General features: G+C 34.2%; 1 protein-coding gene across 13 annotated transcripts in view; it reads right to left on the bottom strand.

Annotated features, from left to right (window-relative positions):
* The window catches only part of LEKR1 (leucine, glutamate and lysine rich 1), a 281,731-nt gene that overhangs the window by 181,850 nt on the left and 75,623 nt on the right, over nucleotides 1-24,258 (bottom strand). For 12 of the 13 annotated variants that reach the window (XM_077160861.1, XM_077160870.1, XM_077160863.1 and 9 more), the window contains one exon: nucleotides 13,988-14,107. In XM_077160861.1, the coding sequence (XP_077016976.1) occupies nucleotides 13,988-14,107 (120 nt within the window). Of the gene's footprint in view, nucleotides 1-13,987; nucleotides 14,108-14,698; nucleotides 14,781-24,258 lie in introns of all 13 variants that reach the window. The other variant, XM_077160872.1, reaches the window with a different exon arrangement.

Below are 24,258 nucleotides of genomic sequence, written 5' to 3'. Positions count from 1 at the left end.
CTGATGAATGCAGGAGGCTGAAGGAATCACTGACAGAGAAGTAGATCGGCGAACAATGGTGTATACTTATGAATGAAGGCTGTGCTGCTACAAAAAGGAACAAAGTCATGAGGCATGCAATGATGTGAATGAACATGTGGGACATTTGGTGAGATAAAATAAGTCAGGAACAAAAGGACAACAATGGTATGGTCACCTTTAGAAAATGCTTATAAGAAAACAGGGGCATAGATTTTAAACTTTTAGAGCAGACACATTAAGTCCAGAGTGGTAATTATTATTTCTGGATTTTGAGAGGTTGCTTTATATATATAATCTGACATTTAGAGATAAGAATGAAGCCAAGCAGGTTGGGGTTAAAGTAATTCAGAACATAGGGGTAAGGAAGACAGTGTCTATAGTTTAGAACCACACATACTCTTTGAGACTGATGGAAGAAAGGTTTATTTGATCTGGAACTGAAATCTTCTCAAGCGCATAATCTAATTCAACCTATCTGTATACTCATTTGAACAATAGAAACACAGGGAGCACAGACAAAGAAAGTGGTCCTTTAACCTTGTATAGAATATTGCAATGCTTGGAAACATCCTAGAGTATATTAAGCAGATAATCAAGAGGTATCTGCAAAGTTTCCTGAGGAAGGGGATAAAGAATATGGAATTATTAAACCTTACCAACAGGGAATCTCCTGATACTGTGTCAAACTTTAGGGACACCCAAATCAATAGGCCATGCCCTTGATCATGAGACTTACTCTTATGAAGCTCATACAGGTAGTGGAGAAGCTTAGACTACCTCTGGGCATGCCTAAGAGTTACTTCTGCAGGACCTCTTTGGTTGTTCAGATGTGGCCTCAGTCTCTCTAAGCCCAACTTTGCAAGTGAAATCACTGCCTTCCCCCCTACGTGGGACATGACATCCAGGGGTGAAAGTGTCCATGGAGACATGGGAGATGACTTCCAGGGATGAATCCAGACCTGGCACCATGGGATCAACAATTCCATCCTCTCCAAAAAGGGGTAAAAGAAGTATAATTAATAAAGTATCAGTGGCAGAGACAATTCAAATAAAGTAGAGAGGCTACTCTGGAGTTCGCTCTTATGCAAGCTTCAGGTAGACCTTGCTACCTATCATAACCTGCCAACCCCCAACCAGGACCATTCCAGCCAATCCTAAAGAACACCTAGGACAATATATAAGGTTCCATAAGGGTTCCATGCACTAGACTAACTTTCTAGAAACCTACAACCTCCAGATGGGTCCCTGGTCCAGATAAGTCCTGACACCTAGCCCAGCCTCTCCAGAACATCAGATAGTTACATCTCCCTACCCCACAGTAGTGACAGACACTTCCAGTATCAAAAATTTAGAATTGCCATAGCCCAAACACCTTTAAAGAGAGGGATGGAAAGATCAAAGGTGATGGTGGAATTATACAGAGAAGACAGGATTTAACAAATGAATATGAATGCTGAATAATTAAATTGATATCTGTTTTAGTGTCCAATGTTTCAGAGCAGCTAGAAGAAAAAACCTAAAATTGTAAAACTGTAACCCATGTTAAGCTCTAAAATATGTTCTACAACTAATTGTGGTGCTATGCTTTGAAATTTATAGCTTTTTTGTATATATGTTATTTTTCACAATAAAAGAAGGAAAAGTCGATTGTTGTGATAAAAAATATTTAAGTCCCCTAGCCTGTATATTCAGGAGCAGCTAGAAGGAAAAATATGAGAGGACCATATGATAGCCCATGAGAAACTCTTGGATCTGTCCTGTAACCACTTGTTGAAGAGTGCTTTGAAAACTATCGTTTTTTATGTCTTTGCTTTGTATATATGTTATACTATACAATTTAAAAAGTTAAAATAAAAAAAGGAATTAAGGAAATAAACACTAATGTAAATGAAGAACTGATAATAGGAAAGATATATGGGAACTCACTAGAATAAAAATAAATAAGTCAATAATCCATAGGACTTCTGCTAGTTTGAAATTGTTGTGCACCCCAGAAAAGCCATGTCCTTTCAGCATGATTCAGTATTGTAGGGCAGAAACCCTTTTGATAAGAGGATGTCCACAGAGATGTGGCATGCCCAATTGTGGGTTTGGCCTTTTGAGTAGATGTAGATGTGACTCCATGCATTCCAGGTGTGTCTTGACTAGTTTACTGGAGTCCATCTAAAGGGGAAACATTTTGTTAAATCTCAGATGCAGATACATGAAGAATAGTTGTTTCCGAGCCAACATGAGACCCAGCCATTTGCAGATGCTGAAAGAAAATGCTCCTGGGGAAGCTATTTGAAACAAGGAACGAAAGGACCAGCAGATGCTAGCCAGGTGCCCTCCCTGCTGACAGAAGTGTTCTGGATCCATCAGCCTTTCTTGAATCAAGGTACCTTTGCCTGGATGCCTTAGTTTGGACATTTTTATGGCCTTAGACCTGTAGACTTATAACTTAAAAAATTCCTTTTATAAGAGCCAAATAATAATAATAATAATAGTATTCTTATTAATGTTTATGCTGGCATTATCCTTTATTTCAAAAAAACAAGTCTTCTCATTCTTGGGGAAAATAACTGTTACAAATAATTTGTTCTTTCACATTGTATAAAAAAGGTGCTAAGGTACTAAAATAACCTATTGCAGAAAAAGTGTTTGAATATATTATAATGTTTAAAAATTTTTTTCTTTCTTGTTACTAATTAAATTTAAAGAAATAAAATATTCATATATTTAAACATAATATAAATTCCTAAAAATTAACAATATTCTCACTATCAATGTTATATCCTAATACTAATCTATATAATGTTAAGTAATGGTATGATGTTATTAACCATGATTTTTATTATTTTTAAAAAGCTATCATTAAATACTGAGGTACTTTATATATATAGCCCTCAAACTCCAATTAAAAATTTAATGAAAAAAATGTAATGAAGTTGATATAGTTAAAGCCAAAACAAATCAATATACCAAGTAAAAATATAATATTGTCTGCATTTTAAAGCTTTAACTTTTGTGTAAAATTAAAACACATGTTTATTTTGTCCAAAATTTGCAATATATAATTTAATCTGTCTAATAAATTAAACAATCTAGTTAAACTTTATTTAATATAAACCTGGAATAAGGAACAAAATCTTAACGTTTTGAACAAGTTAATGTTTTATACTTTACATTTCAGAGTGTTTGGGGCAAAAAATAAAAAAGTGTCTGCAAAGTCTTTAAGGAACTCAGAAAAATAAACTATTAGGAATTTCCCAGGAAGCCAAGGCCTCAATTTTAAGGCTTGCCCTTATGACACTTATTTCTATAATAGTAAACTAAACCTACTTAGAATTAGTGCCTAAGAGTCATCTCCAGAAGACCTCAGCTGTTGCTCAAATGTGATCTCTCTCTAAGTCAAACTCTGAGCTTCCCCCCAGTGTGGGACATAATTTCCAGGAATATAAACCTGGCAACTAACAATGTGAAATATAATTGACTTTATCATCACAGAACATGGCTGGCCCTAACACTGTGAGACATAGGCTCCAAAGATAAGCCTGGCCCTAATATCAATGAATTGACCAAAAGGGGGAAAAGAAATAGAGCTTCAATGGCTAAGAGATTTCAGATCAATTCAAGAGGTTATTCTGGAGGTTACCCTTATGCAAACTTCAGCCAGATATTACAAACTGCCACAGTATGACAAATCCCAACCAACAATGTTCCTAGAATCCCTAAAAAATATCCAATGTACTTATTAAGTTTGTTTTTCAGGAACTTAAGCCCTCCAAATTGTTCCAATGCCAAAGAAGCTCTGAAACCTAAAGATGCTAAACTCTCCAAAAATAACAACTAATTTCATCAATTCATCCCTTAAATTGCCCCTTAAATCTTATTAACAACTCACTCCTCTTTAATTATCCTCCTATTAATTTTTCTCCTAGCCCTCTGCCTCTCACAATGTATATCTAAGTTTGTTCACAGGTCAACAGCAGCTGTAACAAACCAGCAAAATTCTAAAACATACTCCTGCTACAACAAAAATTTAAAATCTGTTCTGTCACAAGCCAATTAATAATGCCTCTGCCTGGCTCAAAGCAATTTTTCCTCCAACTTTGCCCAGGTACAGCAGGAAGTATCCAAAAAGAGAACACAACATCCCTACTCCCTCCAAAAACTGCTTCAAGCTAAGCTAATGCATCCCCCCCCCCAATCTAATCGCAACTCCAATCAATTTTATTAAAATAAAAAGGCAGGAATGTCAGGTATCAGAAAATAAAACTTAACATAGAAAATGGATTCTGTGGCATGGGGGTCCCTTCAATTCTCTCCCTCATTAGATCTTCTGACAGGACCTGATGTGACAGAAGATAGGGCGCACAAACATGCCAACACCCCACCTGCCAGAGGCCAGACCAGATAACCATGAGAATGAAGTCATGATCTGCTCCAGCCTATGATGCCTGTAGCCACACATCACCCCCACCCTTCTTGGCACAGTTTTTCCTTTAAAACCACAAGCTGTCAGAAAGAAAGTTGGAGCCATTTTTCTGTTCTCTTTCGCTAGCCAATCTCACTGGCTCTCAGTCTGCCTGTTCTTCCTTTGCTCTCAATCTGTTTCATCCTTTCTCAATAAACTATTAAGCTTTAACTCACTGTCTCATGTGGAATCCTTTAGTGACCCCGTGCCTAACATGGATTATTATCTATGATGCAGAGACAACACCTGTCTCGTTCATTCTGTTCTCCCTAGCAATATCATAATATGTACTACTATTCAGTTGAAGGAATGAATATAAACAAGAAATGCTGAAGATATTAAACCACTAGACAACACTAACATTTAAAAGGCTAAAACATAAAATCCCTCAAAGGAGACTAGGAAGATAAACCAAAAGAATAATGTCAGAAAGCCAGAAGATAAGGGAATTTCAAGGAAAAATGTAGTGGTAAATGTTTAAGTCCTCAGACAAAGGCTGAACACAGTCCATGTATCTGGCATTAAAGAGGCCTTTAATGATCTCAGGGAGAGCAGCTTCAAGGAGGAATGATGAAGTATTAGCCAGGTATGAAAAGGCTGAGTAGTGAAGCAGAGTGCAAAAATAAGTGTGTGGTTCTATCTATCAAGAATGTCGACTGTTGAAGGCAAGGAGAGAAACAGGAAGGTGCAGAGTAGGTGCTTTGTAGGATGGGAGAGACCTGGATGTACTGCACAGCAGACAGTCTGGGTGCAATCACAGAGCCTAAAAACACAGAAAAGAAACTTGGTATTTCAAGTTTTCTTGGAAAGTGACTGTATCATAAATTTTCTTTAAATGACATTCATGAATCAGTTTATGTTAGATGTCTTCCCTGAAATTGTATATTATGATTTTTACATTATATTCATCAGTTAGTTTTTGTCAAAATCATCAAGAAATTTAATTTTCCAGTGTATTCAAATAAATAAGCCTCCATCATTGAATGGATTATCAAATAAGCCATGAATTTGCTTTTGACGTGATCTGGAAGAAAATTTGTTAAAATCTGTTTCTTTATGCCAGAATAATTTCTATTGCTTAAATTGCTCATCTTTATTGCTCTTATGCCATTAAGTGTTCCAAATTTATACACATCTAAATCTTTAATTCCACATTCTGAGAGGATCACTGACAATTTCTTGTTTTATTAAAGCATTCTAAAATGTCCTTCCAAATGGCAGTTACTGTAGTGTATTCCCAACTCAATTTTTCCTTATTAAGATCCCAAAAATGCCTATTACTATTTCAACACCATACTGACGATCAGGCCGACATCAGAAATGTCTCAGGGGGAAATCAGAGTAGAAAGAAACAGAATTTCTAATCAATTACAATTAAAACATCTTACTTTTGACAGTGATCCTCTCAGAATCTTGAAATGGGGTTCCTGAGTTAGGGAGTCTGAAATTTAAGCATTATTTGATTCACAGTAAATGTACTTGTATTGATAATCTTAATTTTCTCCATGAAATATGAGGTAAAAAACACAGCTGTTAAGGAAGAAGTAGCATAGGCAAGGCTAAACAGAATAGTGAAGAATTAAAATGGCATTGAAGAAATTAAGGTCCTAATGTTTTACAATTGGGGAACAGATATAAAGAATGAGGGTTTGAAGGGTTAATACGACTAAATGAACAAGAGTAAAAGCAGTTGGAATATTGGTAAAATCCTCTAAGTACAAACAGTAGAAACATCTTCTACATAGAAAATCCTAAAGAATCCACACCAAAAACCAACACCAATAGCAACAAATGACAACTAGAACTAATAAATGAGTTCTCTGAGATCACAGAATATAAGATCTATGTACAAAATCAATTTTATTTCTATATACTAGGAATGATCGAAAAATTAAATTAAGAAAACAAATCCATTCACAGTGACATTGAAAAAAGTAGCATTTAGAAATAAATGTAATCAAAGAAGTGAAAAAATTATATGCTGAAAACTACAAAACATTGCTGAGAGAAACTACAAAACAGAGAGACATTCCATGGAAAACTTGAGACTCTTAAAATGAGGATTCTCCTAATTGATCCACAGATTTAATGCAGTACCATTCACTGCATTGAATTCCAGCAGGTTATTCAGTAGAAATTGGCAAGCTGGTCCTAAAATTTATATGGAAATACGAAGGACCCAGAATAGCTAAAACAATCTTGAAAACAAAGAAGAAAATTAAAGGAAATGCATTTTTCAATTTCAAAAATAATTCACTAAAGGGCACACAGGTGGTTCAGTGGTAGAATGCTCGCCTTTCACACAGGAGACCCAGGTTCAATTCCTGGACCATGCACCTAAATAATAATAAGAAGAAGAATAAAAATAAGAATTTACTAGAAACTACACTATTCAAGAGAGTATCTGACCTAAGGATAGACATGCTGGTCAAGGTTCTCCAAAGAAAGAGAAGCAACAGGATATATGGGTATATATATTAAAAGATTGATTTTAAGGAATTGGCTCACATGATTGTGGGGGCTGCTGAGTCCAAGTTCACTGGGTATACAGGAGGCTGGAAATTTTAGAAAGAATGATGTTGAAGTCCTAAGTCCCAGACAGGCTAGAAATCTCAATGCGATTTGATGTTGAAGTCTTGAGTCTGAAATCTACAGTGGGTGGAGGCAAGCAGGCTAGAAACTCAGAAAAGAGCAGAGGCATAGTCTTGAGGCAAAAATTCTCTCTGGAACCCTCAGTTCTTTGCTCTTCAGGCCTCCCCTTGTTGGATGAGGCCTACCCACATTATGGGAGGTAACTTTCTTTACCTTCAGCCAAGTAACTGTAGATGCTAATCCAATCTATGAAATACTCCACTGCAGCATCTAGGCTAGCATTTTACCAAACAACTGGACACCATAACATAGTCAAGTTGACAATTATTCATCAGTAAACACATAGATCAATGGAACAGAAACAAGAATTCAGAAATAATCCTTATATATATGGTGAATTGGTTTTCTTATAAAGGTGCCAAAGACAACTCAATAGGGAAAGGATAGTCTTTTCAACAAACGAGGTTGAACTAACTGGACAGCCACATGCAAGAAGATGAATTTCAATCCTTAAATTATGTGATAAAGTTAACTCAAAATGAATCAAGAACCTAAATGCAAGAGCTAAAACTATAAAACTTTTAGAAGGAACTAAAGGAGAAAATCTTCATGACCTTGTGTTAGACAAAGAGTTCTTATATATGTTACCAGAAGCACAATCTATAAAAGAAAATACTGATAAATTGGATTTCATCAAAAATAACAAACTTTGCTCTTCAAAGGACGTCATAAAAAAACAAAAGCACAAGCCACAGACTGGGAGAAAATATTCACAAATCATATCTCAGATAAAGAATTATATCCTGAATATTTATAGAACTCTTAAAATTCCATAAGAAAACAAACCAATTTAAAAATAGGCAAAAGATTTGAATAGATATTTCACCTAATAAGACATGTGAATGGCTAATAAGTACATGAAAAGATTCTAAACATCATTAATATTAGGGAAACAAATTAAACCACAATGAGATACCATTTTATAACCACTGGAATGGCTCTAATCAAAACATCATCAATAAGAAGTGTTGTTGAGGATATGGAAAAACTGAAATCCTCATTCCTAGTGGAAACTTAAAATTGAACAGCTATTTGGAAACATTTTGGCAGTTTCTTAAAAAGTTAAATATAAATTTAACATATGACCCAGAAATTCTGCTCTTAGCTACCTATCCAAAAGAAATCGAAAACATTAGTCCATACAAAGTCAAGTATGTGAATGTTTACAGCAAAATTATTCATGAGACAAAGGCAGAAACAACCCAAATGTCCACCAACTGGTAAATGGATAAATAAAATGAGGTATATCCATATGATGGAATACTATTTAGCAATTAAAAAGAACAAAGCACTGATACCTTCCACAACATGGATGAACCTCAAAAACATAATGTTAAGTAAAAGACCACATATAAAAAGGCCACATATTCTATGATTCCATTTATCTGAAGTATACAGAAAAAACTCCAAATCTAGAGATAGAAAAAAGCTGGTGGCAATCTAGAGTTGGGGTGAGAGCAAAGATTGATTGCAAGGACACAAGGATTTTTTTTTTTGGAGAGATTCAAATGTTCTAAAATCGGATTAAGCTTATAAAATTCTGTAGGTTTACTAAAAATCATTAAATTACACACTTAAAATGGGAGGATTTTGTGGAATATAAATGATATCTCAATAAAATTGTTTAAAAAAAAGAGATGTAGCATGATGAACTAAGGCATCAAGGTTAGAAAACAAAGTAAAGCTAGAAAAGGCTGGAAAAATCAGCAAAAATTCTGGAAGCCCTAATGAGGCTGAAGAGTTGAAATGAAAGTGAGACAGCTAGGAAGACAGATTTTAGGAGTTGATATTGAAAATCTCAGAGATGACAGGGTCTAAATTTGCAAAAAAGAGGATACTACAGGATAAATACTTTATATTTCAAAAATTTTTGATTCACTACAGGAATCCTCTAAAAGTAAATGGTTAACTATTTCAAACATGGCTTGATTTGAAATATTGGATTTATGCAGAATTTTAAATGAAGTATACTTACATTCCATACTGTTTTTTAATACTGCAGGTCTTCTAAAATTAATTTCCATTCTTAAAAGACATTTTAATTTGAATAACAGATGTGCTGAGACAACTGAGGCATACCACATCTACTTGTGATTATTTCCTTGCAAGAGGCAGGTTGGAAACGTCAGGGAAAACACAGAGTATGAGCAATACTTTGCTGGAAGCTAAGTGATTAAGCCCAATTGTAATTAAAAGAATGAGAGAATAATTTTAAAAGAGCAATGTGACACAAAGACATAGTCCATTGATCTGCTGAAAGTTCCCTTTGGGCTCCATAAATAAAGACGATGTTTACATCTGAGTAGCTAAAATTCATGCTTCTTTCTTTAGCTCCTTAAGAGAGAAAATTATAAGCTCATTTTATTTGTTCATAGCAGTTAATAAGTTTTATATTCTAGTATTTATTTTTAAAATAATCAATAGTGATTTTAAAATCAACTTTAAGTTATGCATCAAAGGTCACAGAACTCTACAACCTCTGGTTTGATTTTTATTCTCATCAGACTGCCTTCTCCTATACAATGTGAAAGTATGAATAAACTAGTAATGATTTTTAATTCATCACAAACTGTTATTTGTACTGAGTATCAGTTGGATGGATGCTTCCAAGACTGTTTTTTGCATGTATATTTCTTTATATAAATCAGACCCCAGGCTCCTAATTTATCTTTTAGCTTAAAATTAAAATATAATCACAGATCTTTTTAAAATATAGGCCAAAAAAATTATAAACACAACTCAAAATGATTACTAAAATAGAGTATAGAATAAAAATAACATTTAAGTATATAACTTTCTTTAAGAATTTAAAATACAATAAATGAAATTTTAAAATGTGGTTTATTTAAAAATTTTACTTATTTTAGCAGGTTTCTTGCTTTATAATTTGCATTCATGAAGATTTTTAGTAAACTTATACTAAAATTAAGCACCATCATATCTAGTTTCAGAGCATTTCCATCACTCCCAAAAGTTCTGTCAAGCCCATTAGCAGAGATGCCAGCCAAGGAACCCTAAAGGACTGTGGTAAACCAGCACCAGAATACTACAGAACTTAGGGAGAAAGCAAGCCTTGCCAATATCTTGATCTTGGACTTCTAGCCTCATAACCATGAGACAATAAATTCTTATTGTTAAATCAAAACCGGTTGGTGATATTGTGATAACAGCTCTGGCAAACATAGAAACCATTCTAGTGGGTGTGTAGCGGTATCTCACTGTGGTCTTAATTCACATTTGCCTAATGATCAATAATCTTGAGTATTCATGTTGCATATTGTCCATGTTCATATCTCATTTGTTAAAATATCTATTCAAATCCTTTTCCCATTTTTAAAATTGTGTGTTTTCTTATCAGAGTCTTAAGAGTCCTTATATATTCTGGATAGAAATCCTTTATCTGCAATATGATTTGCAAATATTTTCTCCCAGTCTGTGGCTTGTCTTTTCATTTTCTAATGGTGTCTTTTGATAAGTAAATTGTCTTTTCTTTTTTAAGTCCAATTTATCAGTGATTTTCTTTTATGGATCTTGCTTTGGTGACTAATATAGCCCATAGGCCAAATCTAGTTCACATCCTGTTTTTATACAACCAGCAAATTAAAAATGGTTTTAAAAGATGAGCATTTAGGGCGGGCCGCGGTGGCTCAGCGGGCAAAGTGCTTGCCTGCTATGCCGGAGGACCTCAGTTTGATTCCCGGCCCCAGCCCATGTAACAAAAACAAAAAAAACAAAATACAATAAAACAAGAAAATGTTTAAAGATGTTTCCCTTTCTTCCTTCCTTCCTTCTCTCTGTCTTTCCTTTAAAAAAAAAAAAAAAAAAAAAAGATGAGCATTTACAACCTATTTGGTCAAAGGGAGCACTGTGTTTGAATCCAATTAAGCAAAATGTTATCTCCAAAAAAACTCAATTTTTCTCATTAGTAGATCTGAATTAAAAAAATTTTTTCTTGATTATTATTAAATTTTGAATTTCATCAATAAAAAATTAGTGGAAGTTTATTTATTCTCTTGTTATATAAGTTCCTACATAATACTTTTGATTTTGCCTCCTGGTCTGCAAACCCTAAGATATTTATTATCTGGCCATTTATAGAAAAGGTTTGCCAATCTTCGCTAACCTGAATTCACAAAGATTTTACCTTATGTTTTCTTCTATAACTTTTATAGTTCTGGCTCTCATATTTAAGTGTATGATGCATTTGAATTCATTTTGGTGTATAGTGTGAGGTAAGTTCTTTTTTTTTCTTTGTATTTGGGTTTCCAATAGTGTCAACACTATTGTTAAAAAGACTATCTTTTCCTTATTGGATTGTTTTTGCATCAATTGACCATAAATGTAAGAGTTTATTTCTAGACTCTCTGTTCTGTTTCATTGATCCACATGTCTATTCTTACACTAATATCACATTATCTTTATTACTGTATCTTTAAAGTAAAACAAGGAGTGTTAACTCTTTCAACTTTGTTCTTTTTCAAAACTGTTTTGATTATTCTAAATCCACTGCATTTCCATAAAATTCTTAGGATCAGCTTGTCAATTTCTAAAAAGAAAATAAATGCCTACTAGAATTTCAACAGGCATTGCACTAAATCTATAGATCAGTTTGGGAAAGTTGCCTTCTTAACAATATTGCTAGACTTCCAATCCAGAAATATGGTATGACTCTCCATTAATTGAGATTATTACTTTCTCTAAGGAATGTTTTATAGTTTGCTATGTATAGGCCTTGTATTTTGTTTAATTTCATTCCTAAAAGCTTTTTTCTTTTTGATACTATCATGAATGTAATTCATTTCTCAATTTCATATTTGGATTGCTCATTTCCAGTATGTAGAATTACAGTGATTTCTCTGTATTTGTCTTATATCCCATAATCACATTAAACTTGCTTATTCTAGTTATATTTTTGCAGATTTCTTAGGATTTTCTGCATAAAGGATCATACTGTTAGCAAATATGGACAGTTTTGCTCTTCCTTTCCAATATGTGCACATTTAATTAATTTTGCTTGCCTCATTATACTGGCTAGCATCTCCAGCACAATATTGAACAGAAGTGAAAGAACAATTATTCCTGCCTTGGTCCCAATTATGGAGGGAAAGCATTTAGTCTTCCAGCATTTAGTGTGATATTAGCTGTAGGCTTTTCATATATTATCCTTAACAGGTTTAAGAATTTTCTCCCATTTCTCATTTGCTGAGAATTTTTCAATCATGATATAATACATACATATATATATTATATATCATCAGAAGCTATCTGCCCATCTTCCCTCCAAAATGCCCTGTATTAAAAATACCCCTTTTGTTCATCCTCTCTCCCACCAAAATTTCTATTCCTTTATTAGGACTATTGGAAAAGCAATTTGATCAAACTATACAAAATCCATGGCTGTGAGCCTGTTTGAAATATTTGCTGCAAACATTCTCTCTCAAATAGCTTAATGACACTTTGTCATTGATGCAGTTATATTCTGTACCGTACTCTATACAATAATAGTATATTGGTCCGTATATGGGTTCTTGATGCCTAACTGTTCCCCTGGTTTAAGTTACACTCACCAAAGCCTGTCCAGGAAGCAGAAACCCTGAAAACTTGCTAGAGGTTTTTTTAACTACCATAGCAAAAAACTGCTCATTCCTTTGTCATTTATTTTTAAAGTTGCTTGCTAATATAAGTTGTTTTTGTATAAAATTAACTGATTAAATAGAAGTACTGTTTTGCTGTGTCCAATTCTATTCAACAAATTTTAAGTCTTGTTCCTGAAAACAACCCTGTCAGGTATATGGAACAGATAACATTATCTCCATTTCTCAGATGAGGATACTGAGGCACAGACAGAACAATGTAGCAGGATATGAAAAGAAGTCCAAATCTTGGAGTCAGACAGTTCCGAGTTTAAATTTTAGATTCTTCACTTATAATAGTTGTTTCCAAATCTCTTCACCTCAGTATCATCATCTGTAAAACACAGATAAAAATGTCCATATAGCATGATTAGACAGAGGTATAGAAGTAATATCTGGAAAGTACCTTAGCAGTGAGCCTGACACATAGTAGGCACTCAAAACATAGTCAATACTGTCACTATAATTATTTTAGTACTAGCAAAAACAGTACATATGACTCCCTAAGAATATACTACAAAGTTAGAAAAAAAATCTCACCAATTTTAAATTCATATCCATCATCATGCTAATTATTATTATTATTAACAACATCAAAGTTTTAAATTATTTTTTTTGTTTTCAAGGCATTGATAAACTCCCAAAAGTTACTCAATTCCAAAAGGAATCATTCTTTCTGTTAAACATTCTCAATATATTCAGCTCCATTTTTAGGAAAGTAAACTGTACTTTTCTTTCCTTAGAATATTGGATTTTACCTTTAGGCACTATATGCCCTCCAAACATTATGTAAAAGCAGAATTAATACCCCTTCTTTATGTTGGCAATTTCTAAAACTTAAAGGAGCTATTACTATTATTTAGAAAATGTCCCTATTCTATAACTTGTCACATCACTGTACTACAATTCATAGTATCGAATAAACCAAGAACTATCAGTCAAGAGGAAAGGAGTAGCTATTGTACTTTCATTAAAAATGTCTCTACGAAATAAGAACAAGGAAAAAAATTAAAGTAAATAAGGACAAGGTATTTACTTGATTTAAATTTTAATGGTAAAACTGTTCAGTTGAGACTGGTTAAAGAAATTGAGGCTGTTTCTATTTTTCTCAATTATACAGGATATAGAAACGATATTACTAAAATGCATTTGAATGTTTAGAAAGCTATCATGAAATGTATCTTTCGAATATTTATAATTTTTAATTCTTTAAAGATGATCTTACCTGAAGATTTGTGATTGTCTCTGTTTCATTTTTAATTCATGTTGTAAATGATTCGATTCTTCCTGTATTCTCCGAAACTCATCTTGTTGACTTTTTAACTGTATGGTTACATCTCGAACTCTAAAAATATAAATAACAACTATTACAAGACTAAAAATTCCCTCAAGAGTACTTATTTTCATTTAATTTTAATTTAAAATTTAAATATACTTTTAATAAAAATAAATAGAAGAAATGTATGCATATTCATACATGCTATATGAACGTACAGAAAATGTTTGGAAAGACACACTATAGAGCCATTAGCCCTGGGGAGGAGAATTAAATTGATCGGCAGGAGTAAGGCAGAGAGTGTTAAAGGAAGGTCTAGATTTCTACTTTATATATTTTTTTATTGTTTGTGTTTTTACAATGAGTATGGATTCTTACAATAAGTATTCATTAAATGTAACTAATGAATATTAATTTCATTAAAGTAATACATGTACAAAATTTTAAATGTCAAATATTACTCGAAGAGTTAGAAGAAGAAACAGTAATCACTTGCTGTTCTAGTTTGCTAGCTGTCAGAATGCAATATACCAAAATCAGAATGGCTTTTTAAAAGGGGAATTTAATAAGTTGCTAGTTTACAGTTCTAAGGCCTAGAAAATGCACCAATTACAACAAGTCTATAGAAATATCCAATCAAAGGCAACCAGGGAAAGATACCTTGGTTCAAGAAGGCCAATGAAGTTCAGGGTTTCTCTCTCAAGTGGAAGGGCACATGGGGAACACAGAGTTTCTCTCTCATCTGAAAAGGTACATGGTGAACACGGTCAGGGTTCCTCTCTCAACTGGAAGGGGAATGCTGAATACAGCCTCATCTGCTAGCTTCTTCTCCTGGCTTCCTGTTTCATGAAGCTCCCCGGGAGGCATTTTTCTTCTTCATCTCCAAAGGTCGCTGGCTGGCGGACTCTGCTTCTCATGGCTATGTCATTCTGCTCTGCTCTCTCTGAATCACTCTCATTCTCCAAAATGCTTCCTCTTTTATAGGACTCCAGCAACTAATCAAGATCCACCCAAATGGGTAGAGACACGCCTACAGCTAATCCAGTTTAATAACCACTCTTTATTAAATCACATCTCCAGGGGAGATGATCGAATTATAGTTTCAAACATACAATATTGAATAGGGATTAGAAGAAATACTGCCTTTGCAAAATGGGATTAGGTTTAAAACATGGCTTTTCTAGGGTACATACATCCTTTCCAACCAGCACACTTGCCTTTACTCTAATTTCCCCCTGTCAGTTACCTGCTTCTCCTGGTGTTTACCTCCCTATTCCTAAATAACATGCTTACACAGTTATTTCTTAACATTTTTTTCAGATATTATCTAGTTACTACAAATCAGTTAAGATCTGGCTTTGTTACATCTGACTGAGACCTACATATGATGGCTTAAATATATAAGGATATCTTCTCTCAAGTAAAACAAATGTATTAGTAGCCAGACACTGCTGGCCCCACCACCAGACCAGCAGTAGTAGTAGAATGACCCACTCCTTTCTCTTTCAAAGAGATTTTCAGGAAGTACCACTGACTACTTCTGCTGAATTTAGACACGTGGCCACACCTTAGTTGCAAGTAAACCTGGGAAGTGTAGTCCTTTAACTGGGAATAATTACTTGCAAATAGATCTATAGTGTTGTTACTAAGGAGGAAAGAAGAATGACGTTGAGGTAGGCTGCTAGCTATCTGTCACAACTTCCTAATAAAGACTGACCCTCCTACACACACGTACACACACACACAGACCTTTCCTCTCCTCATTGTCCTAATATAGTTAAATAAGCCCTTTTTTAAAAATTATATGCAGTATTTACATTATTTTTCACTGGAGAGCCACATGCTATGCCATGATTATATTTATTTTTTGCATAAAATTTTGTTGTTCCTGAAAGCAAAACTGTCTACTTTTCTTTTTTCTTAGTTTTCTATGTACCTGTCACTAATCATTCTGACTCTGACAGAGTTGTAATTCTCCTCTCAATACCTTCAGACCCAGCAGATAATCTTTCCTAAGTCTTTTCTTTACAGGAGACAGTACTCTTAGAGCTCTCCATTCTCCTGTTCCAGCCTGGAAAATTGGGAATTTTCCTTACCTCTCTTTCACATCAGATCTCCTATATCTTGATCCTGAAATCTTCCTCCTTCTTGGAATACTCATTTTGGTAGAGTAAATTCTCTAGAAGATTTTTGTATATGGGAGGTAAACTTGAAATAAAGATGCCTGAAAAATCCTCTGAATGAACAGTTGGGCCAGATATAGAATCATAGATGAGGAAAATATTCTTCCTCAGAAAATTGGGACACTGTTTCATTGTTTCCTAGCTTCCAGTGTTCTGCTAAGTCCAATGACATTCTGATTCCCGTTTCTTTGCGTTAAACATGGTAGGCTTATCCACCCTCTTCAGAAGCTTTCAGAATCTTCTCTTTTTACTTGGTATTCTTAAATGTGAACAATGATGTGTCATCATGTGAGTCTTTGTCATTTTCTGTGCTGGTCACTTGGTGGTTCCTTTCTCTGAAAACTGATGTCCTTCAGTTTCAGGAATTTTTCCCAAGGGAGAACGATTCCTTCCCCTCCATTTTCTGTTTTCTTTCTGGAACAACTTCCTATTATTTTGGATGTAGGACTTCCTGGACTGATCCTGTTTTTATTACCACTTGTTCTTATTCTATGGATACTTTTCTCTTATCTCTTTAAAGATACAAATCATGGTATGTTTTCAATGCTTTCTTCAACTTGCTGTGTTGGTTCTGGTTCCTTTGGGTTTATTTTTTATTCGGTTTTCTCTCTCTCTCTTTTTTTTTTATGTATGAGGCTTCCCTCAAAAGTTTGATGAGTCTTTGCTCTCTATACATGTTTAAGAATGAGGTACAGTATACTTGTTTTCTACAAAAAATTGATAATGGCAAAAGGAGGGGGATCTTTCTAAATTAAAAGAGAAGCAACAGATGTAACAACCAAATATGACATGCGGACCTCATATCAAACTAGATTTAAACAAAGCATCTGTAAAAACAGTTTTTAAAAATTGAGGAAATTTCATTATATTCTGAGAATTAGATAGTGCTGAGGAACTGTTGCAGTAATTTGAGGCTAATAATATTGTGTCTATGTAAGAAAATGTCATGTACACATGGAAGTATATAAGGATAAAATAGAATGCTGCCTAAAATGTGCTTTAAAATACCTCAGCAAAGATAAAAAGGGATCCATGAAACAAGCATGGCAAAATTTTTATAATATTTGAATTGGTGTGAATGGGTATTAATTATGCCATTTTTTCTTACAAAAAAAAAGAGAGGACAAGGCCCTGGATTGCTGTCTGTAAGTTTCTGTATTGTGTGCAGAGACTGTCAAATGATAGGCTTCACTGTGGGGAGATGAGGGAGGTATTTGATGGTATCGACAGATCTTTCCTCTCGGTCCAGTAATTTTCCCCAGAGAAGACAACCCCAATATTTTGCCTCTTCAATATAAGCTTCCTGGCCAAAGTTCTAGGAGTGTAAAAGGGAAGGTATGTGGACAGGGGCAATCAGATGTCATTGTTCCAAAGAAAACTGTTTTCACTTTACCATCCCCATTCTATTCCCCACCCCATCCCCACCGCCCGCATTCTTAGCTGCGCCTAATGTCACTGACTGAAGTTTCTGTCCTTCTGCCAGAGTCAAGGAAAGGTAATATGTCTTTTGGGATGGTGGGGTAAGAGAGTGGATCTGAGAGGGCTAAGTGAACCTTACAAAGATTTTCTGTACTTCTGTTTTCAGCCTCATTTTGTACCCTGGAAACTACACTAAGAGAAAAAAGTAACATGCTGCTTCTGGAGTCACATCTGAAAAAAGTTGACAGAGGAATGTAGAAAATAAAAGGCTAGAAAAATACATATCAGACAAAAGCTTTTTAAAAAGATAAAAGATATATTAATATTAATATTAATTCATTTAATGCTTGCAAGAGCATTAAATGAACAAAGAACCTTTCATTTTGACAGAAAGCCTAACTCAGCAAGAGAAATGAAATCACGAACTTTTGTAGAGCTAAAAGCATAGCTTCAAAATATATAAAGGAAACACTATTAAAAATTCAATGAGAACAAATTAATAATCATAAGGTGAGTTATTTAACACATTTCTCACAGAAATGGAAAGATCACAACACGAAAAACAGGTAAACATGGATGATTTGAGTAACAATTAATAAGCTAGATGTAATGGATACAGTTGTAATCTTACACACAATAATCAATTTTTCTAAACATGTGGAATAACCACAAACATTGATCACGTAATAGGCCACAATTGAAATTTTAACAAGTTCTTAAAAAGACAAAAGAAGAAATCATAAACTCACAATTACTGTCCACAATAAAATTACATGAAAAATCAATACGAAAAGGACATATAAATCCATATTCATGGAAATTTCAACATGCATCTAATAATCCTCACAGGTTTCTCCAACAGTAAAATTCTACACAGTATTTTGAATACTATGTTGATGTGAGAACATGCTGTTGTTTAGTCAGAAGGTGTTCCTGAAAATAGTAGAGACTAACAGCATGTTCTGATGGAGAGAGTCCTGTACTGGAAGTCAGTTGGCTTGTATTATAATTCTCTTGTCAATACAACCATGAGAATATGTACATTTATTACCATAATCTATTTCCCAGTTTTTCCCTTAGCCAACTTAATCAAAACAGATTGTATGAGAATCACTGAATTGTCAAACAAATAAGCGAAAGGTGTAATAGCCCTTTCTTAATTATTTTCATGTGGATTATCTATGAATCTTACTCATAATGAAAATATTCTATAAGAAAAACTTAAAAACTCCTGTAACACTCTGTCTATAATCAAACACTTTAGAAAGCACAATAATTGGTCACACCAGTGGGGATTTTATATTACATGTAGACTATTCTGTTTCACCAAGCTCCTGATTCTAAGAATTTATTTTTCAGTCTTTCCCTCAAATTGCTTTTAACAGGAATCTAAAATGACAACTGGGAGTTCAAGGTGTTAAAAAATGAAGTGGGGGATTTTTTAGGATTACATTCCACCAAGATCTGACATGCAAGCACATCCAAATATCAAGGGGAAAATTGGAACGACAACAAAGAAATCAATCAAAACAAGGCAGTACTTCAAGAGTTCTTGGATAAGGGATTTCAGAAATTGACATATAACTGCCAGTTATAAAGAAGTGGCTTGTGTAAATGCTCTGCAGGCATCAACCACTCCTAAATGCATCCAGAAAATTAAATAACCTTTTAAGAAAGTAGGGAATAGGGGTGAGAAGCCTAAGTATATCTGTAGATAAATCACTTAGAAGGATTCAATGAAACTAGAAAGAGTACTTATTTTGCAGAGAAAAGTCAAAAGCACTTTGTGAACCGCTAGAAGCAGAAACCAAACCACTTTACCTATTATCAAAAGCTATAGCAGCTTCAAAACATCAGCAGGAAGATGCACAGATCCAGAAATACAATGAACATACAAATGCCACAGTAACAATATTTTTTAAAAGATTATTTGGGATACAAATATAGAATTTCTTCTTGTGTCATTCTATTTCTTATATTTAGAAAATTAGTGTGTCATCTATTAACATCTTCCTACAAAAGCTTTTAGTTACTAAAGTATATCCTTTTGTTAAAGTAGTTTTAATTTCATGCTAAAGAGACATTTTCCTACTTGCAAAGTACTCCTTAACATTTTGACTCCATGGGAAGGATGTTTGCCACACTGAGTTAAAGATCAGGAATATTTAAAATACCTTTGCTCACAGGTAAGTGTCTTATGATTCTAAGCCACTGTCTTAACTTTGATACCACTCATTCATATTCATTTATACTCATTCCCTCTCTTCTTCTTCTTCTGTCTCTAACTCTCCCCACCCCTCCCAAAAAGGTACTGGAGAAAGGTACCATGCATTAGATTAAATAAATAGTGCTTTTAATTAACATTTTGAAATCTTATTTAGGCTTTATTCAGTCTTTGGTCATTAATTATCTACCCCTGTCTCTTTAATATGTAAATATTCTGTTCATTAAAAGAACAGACCTTTGCCTTAGTTAGCTACCACTGCCATAACAAACTATCACTAACTAGGTGGTTTAAAACAACAGAAACTATTGCCTCACGATTCTCGAATCTAAAAGTCCAAAATTAAGGTGTTGGCAGGGTCATGCTTCCATCGGCAGGGAAGAATCTGTTCCATGTCTCTCTCCTGACTTCTGACAGTGGCTTACTGTCAATCCATACAGGTACTTGCCTTGGTCATCACATGGCTTTTACCCCTGTCTCTCTGCTTTCTGTCATATTGAATTGTTGGCTCACCTAGTCCAGTATGATCTCATTTTAATTTATCTAATTTCAGCTGTAGTGACCCTCTTTCCAAATAAGATCACATTCCGAGGTACTAGGTATTCGGACTTCGATTTATCTTTCCCGGGGGGATATAATTCAATGTATAACTATATTCCTTTAACTACATATAATCCTCTTAAACTTTACTAGCTCAAAAGCAGAAGCTAAAAATTTTAATCCTGACCAAGACAAACAAACACCATCAAATAATTCTGTTCTGCAGGGTTGATGTATAATTTCACAAAATGTAAAGGAATTCTTTTATATTTTTCTTAAAGGCAAGAGGACAGATGACAATTTGGACCAAAACTGAAATCTCCATCATTTTCAAATGTTCTTAATAAAATCACATTGTTTAATAATTACTCTAGTATAATTCAACTGAATCCAAAGGTAACAGGTTTTAAATATTTCTTTTGTAATAATTTGACAACAAATTTACTTTTCAAAATTAAAATTTTGCTATAAATTATACTAAAGGTACTTAACAGTAATAAATGTAATTTTTTTATTTTCAAAAAAAGTAACAATAGAAATCAGCGATATTATGGTAAATACATACATGTTTTCTAACCTTATTTTCTTCTTAAAAGTGAAATAGATAATGAAAGCATTCAATTTCAGAAAAGGGCAAATCAGACTTATTTAGAAATGAATTCATTTGACATGTATATGTATTGAAAAATGTAAATCCAAAGTTTTTTTCATCAAAATAATTTTAGGGTAACAGTATTGTGCTGGTTTGAAAGGATATATGTCCCCTAAGAAAGCCATGTTTTAATATAAATCCATTTCATAAAGGTAGAATAATCCCTATTCAATACTGTATATTTGAAACTGTAATGAGATCATCTCCCTGGTTGATGTGATTTAGTTAAGAATGGTTGTTAAACTGGATTAGGGGATGACATGTCTCCACCCATTTGAGTGGGTCTTGATTAGTTTCTGAAGTCCTATAAAAGAGGAAACATTTTGGAGAATGAGAGATTCAGAGAGAGCAGAGAATGCTGCAGCACCACGAAGCAGAGAATCCACCAGCCAGTGACCTTTGGAGATGAAGAAGGAAAACGCCTCCCGGGGAGCTTCATGAAATAGGAAGCCAGGAGAGACTAGCAGATGACGCCATATTTGCCATGTGCCCTTCCAGCTGAGAGAGAAGCCCTGACTGTGTTCGTCATGTGCCGTCTCACTTGAGAGAGAGACCCTGAACTTCATCGGCCTTCTTGAACCAAGGTATCTTTCCCTGGATGCCTTCGATTGGACATTTCTATAGATTTGTTTTAATTGGGACATTTTCTCAGCCTTAGAACTGTAAACTACCAACTCATTAAATTCCCCTTTTTAAAAGCCATTCCGTTTCTGGTATATTGCATTCCAGCAGCTAGCAAACTAGAACAAGTATCTTCATATTTTAGAGGATGTCCTCACCTCTAATAAAAGGGAGAAGAAAAATATACTGAGAACACACAGTTAGCTAGAGTATGCAATAACTAGTAATGGTATTGTCATAGAAGTAACTGTAAAGTAGCTTTACAGGCCAACACTAAAGCAATAAGCCTAACTTCCTGCTAAAGCTGATTGAAACATCCATTAATACAAGTTATGAAATCTGGAATTTCATTGTCCTTAATAAGCTATGAAAGTTTGCTATTTCAACTTAAATAAGGTTTACTGTGGTTAAAGCATTTACCTTTCATTTACATTTCAATAATTAACTATATGCTTTCTCTTTGTTCATCTGTGGTTCTACTGATACCAGAACTGGGAGAAATTAAGTTCTAACATCCCTCCATTTCTAAAATCTTTAGAACTAGAATCTCAGAACTGTAAGAATATGTAGTCAAACTCTGAGTTGTGTGACTATGGAAAGTCATTTCACATGTCCAGAATCCAGTGCTTTCATCTAAATGTTCACGAAATTCCTTCTATTCTAAATTGTTATGCTCTATTATGTAAATTTTTTTAGAACAGCATCTTTAACCACCTTCTCAAAGTTGTCTAAAAGAAAGTAAAGGTTAGGGCGGGCAATGGTAGCTCAGTGGCAGAGTTCTCACCTGCCATACCACAGACCCAGGTTCAATTCCCAAAAACAAAAAAGAAAAGAAACTAAGGGTTAAGTGGCAGAGCTGAGACTAAAACTACGGTTCCTTTACCAGTGCTCTCTCTACCACCTGGAGGTTCTTGGGTGGTTTTGAAACCACACAGTAGTTGTGCTTCTGGTGTTCTTGCGTATACTACTTCTTCACCAGCAAAGGGGTCTGAGTCCATCAAAGGAGTTAACTTTCTTGTTACTGATGCAATGTTTAACACAAAAGTAAACATAAGTCATTTCCATACAGAGGCACTTCTATTTTAGAGGGGTCTAGTACAGGAAAATTAAAGTGCATGGCTATCTAAATGAAACCTTTCACTTCTAGACTCAATAGTTTCCCTATACAAAGGTAATAGGAAAAAAATTCTTTGTTTTCTACTTCCCTTATTTTTCTCTCACAGTTCTGGGAACATATAGTAGACACCTAATAAATATTATGCTATTGATTTAATTCTAAAGGATGGAAAAGCATATAAAGTTCTTGGATTTTTTTTCATGCAGTGGCTACCTACTGTTCTGTCTATCCAATATAATTCCCTTTATTTGGAGAATTATCAATCCCTTATGCAAGAAATTGTTTCTTTTCACCCACCAGTCTTTTTCTAGCTACAACCAACCACATGGCTGCCACAGAAGTTTCCACGTGCTGTGACTCAACCCTACTGGCTACTCTGGATGAAACGCTTCACCCCAGTTGGGACAATGAAGGCTCTTCCCTAGAAGGAGTTTTCTCTTGGGTTTAGAGAAAATAAAAGGCAGTCTCTCACAGGTGGCAGTTAAATTTAGGAACAGTGGGCAACTGTTTTTCCTTCTAGGCAGACAAAATCAATCTGCAGTATAAACGAATAAAGCCAACATGCACAGACAAGCATAGATGAGAAACAAAGAAAAGCTTAGGGGAGGTCATGACATTTGTGTAAGGTTATTCCTGGGCTTAGCTACATAAGCCCTCCCCATGGTTCAATTTTTCCTTGAAATCTATGATCTATTAAATACTTTTTGCCTAAGCTATTTCCAACGAGAGTTCACTGACAAGCAAGAGACCTAACTAACAGTGTATGGCTCAGGATCTATTGTATAGCAACTTAAAATTAACTTAAAAAAGGTTAGTTTGAAAAACGGAAGCTTTTACAGTGCTTAAGAAAGGAAAATACAGTTAGCTAAGAAAACAATAAATAGGAAATTCAGAGAAGAGAATTATCTGCGTAAAAAACTGAAAAAAGCACATTACTAAAATAGAAATGCAAACTGAAACAATATTTTACTCTAATAAATAAAAATGAATAAAGACAACAAAATTGAATATACCCAATATTGGCAAATTACAATGAAATAGTATTCTCTTACATCATTTGTAGGAGTATAAATTTTTATAGAAAGCTTATAATTGATTTTGAAACTTTGCATAAAGAAGCTTAGAAGGATTCATATTCTTTGTCCCAGGAATTCCACTGCTGGGAATCCAGCCAAAGTATATAGGCTGGATACAGAAAACCTTTTTTATTTGGTATGTTTTTGAAGAAAGCTGATTGCTGCAGTAATTTGCAATAGCAAAAATCTGGAAGAATGCAAATGTTCAGTAAGAAACTGGTTAATTGCACTTACTCAATGAACTATTAGCCATTAAAAATAATGTTTATAATGGGTGTGTAGTAACACAGAAAAATGCTTACATTAAAAAATCAGGATATCAAATCATTTAATAAACTGTTTTTTAAAACTATATACACACACAAAAAATCAAAATCAGAGTAATTCA

This window comes from Tamandua tetradactyla, chromosome 5, assembly GCF_023851605.1.
Source record: "Tamandua tetradactyla isolate mTamTet1 chromosome 5, mTamTet1.pri, whole genome shotgun sequence".
NCBI classification, from domain to species: Eukaryota; Metazoa; Chordata; class Mammalia; order Pilosa; family Myrmecophagidae; genus Tamandua; species Tamandua tetradactyla.
The sequence above is the reverse complement of the archived record's forward strand: the minus strand, read 5'-3'. Positions and strand labels throughout refer to the sequence as shown.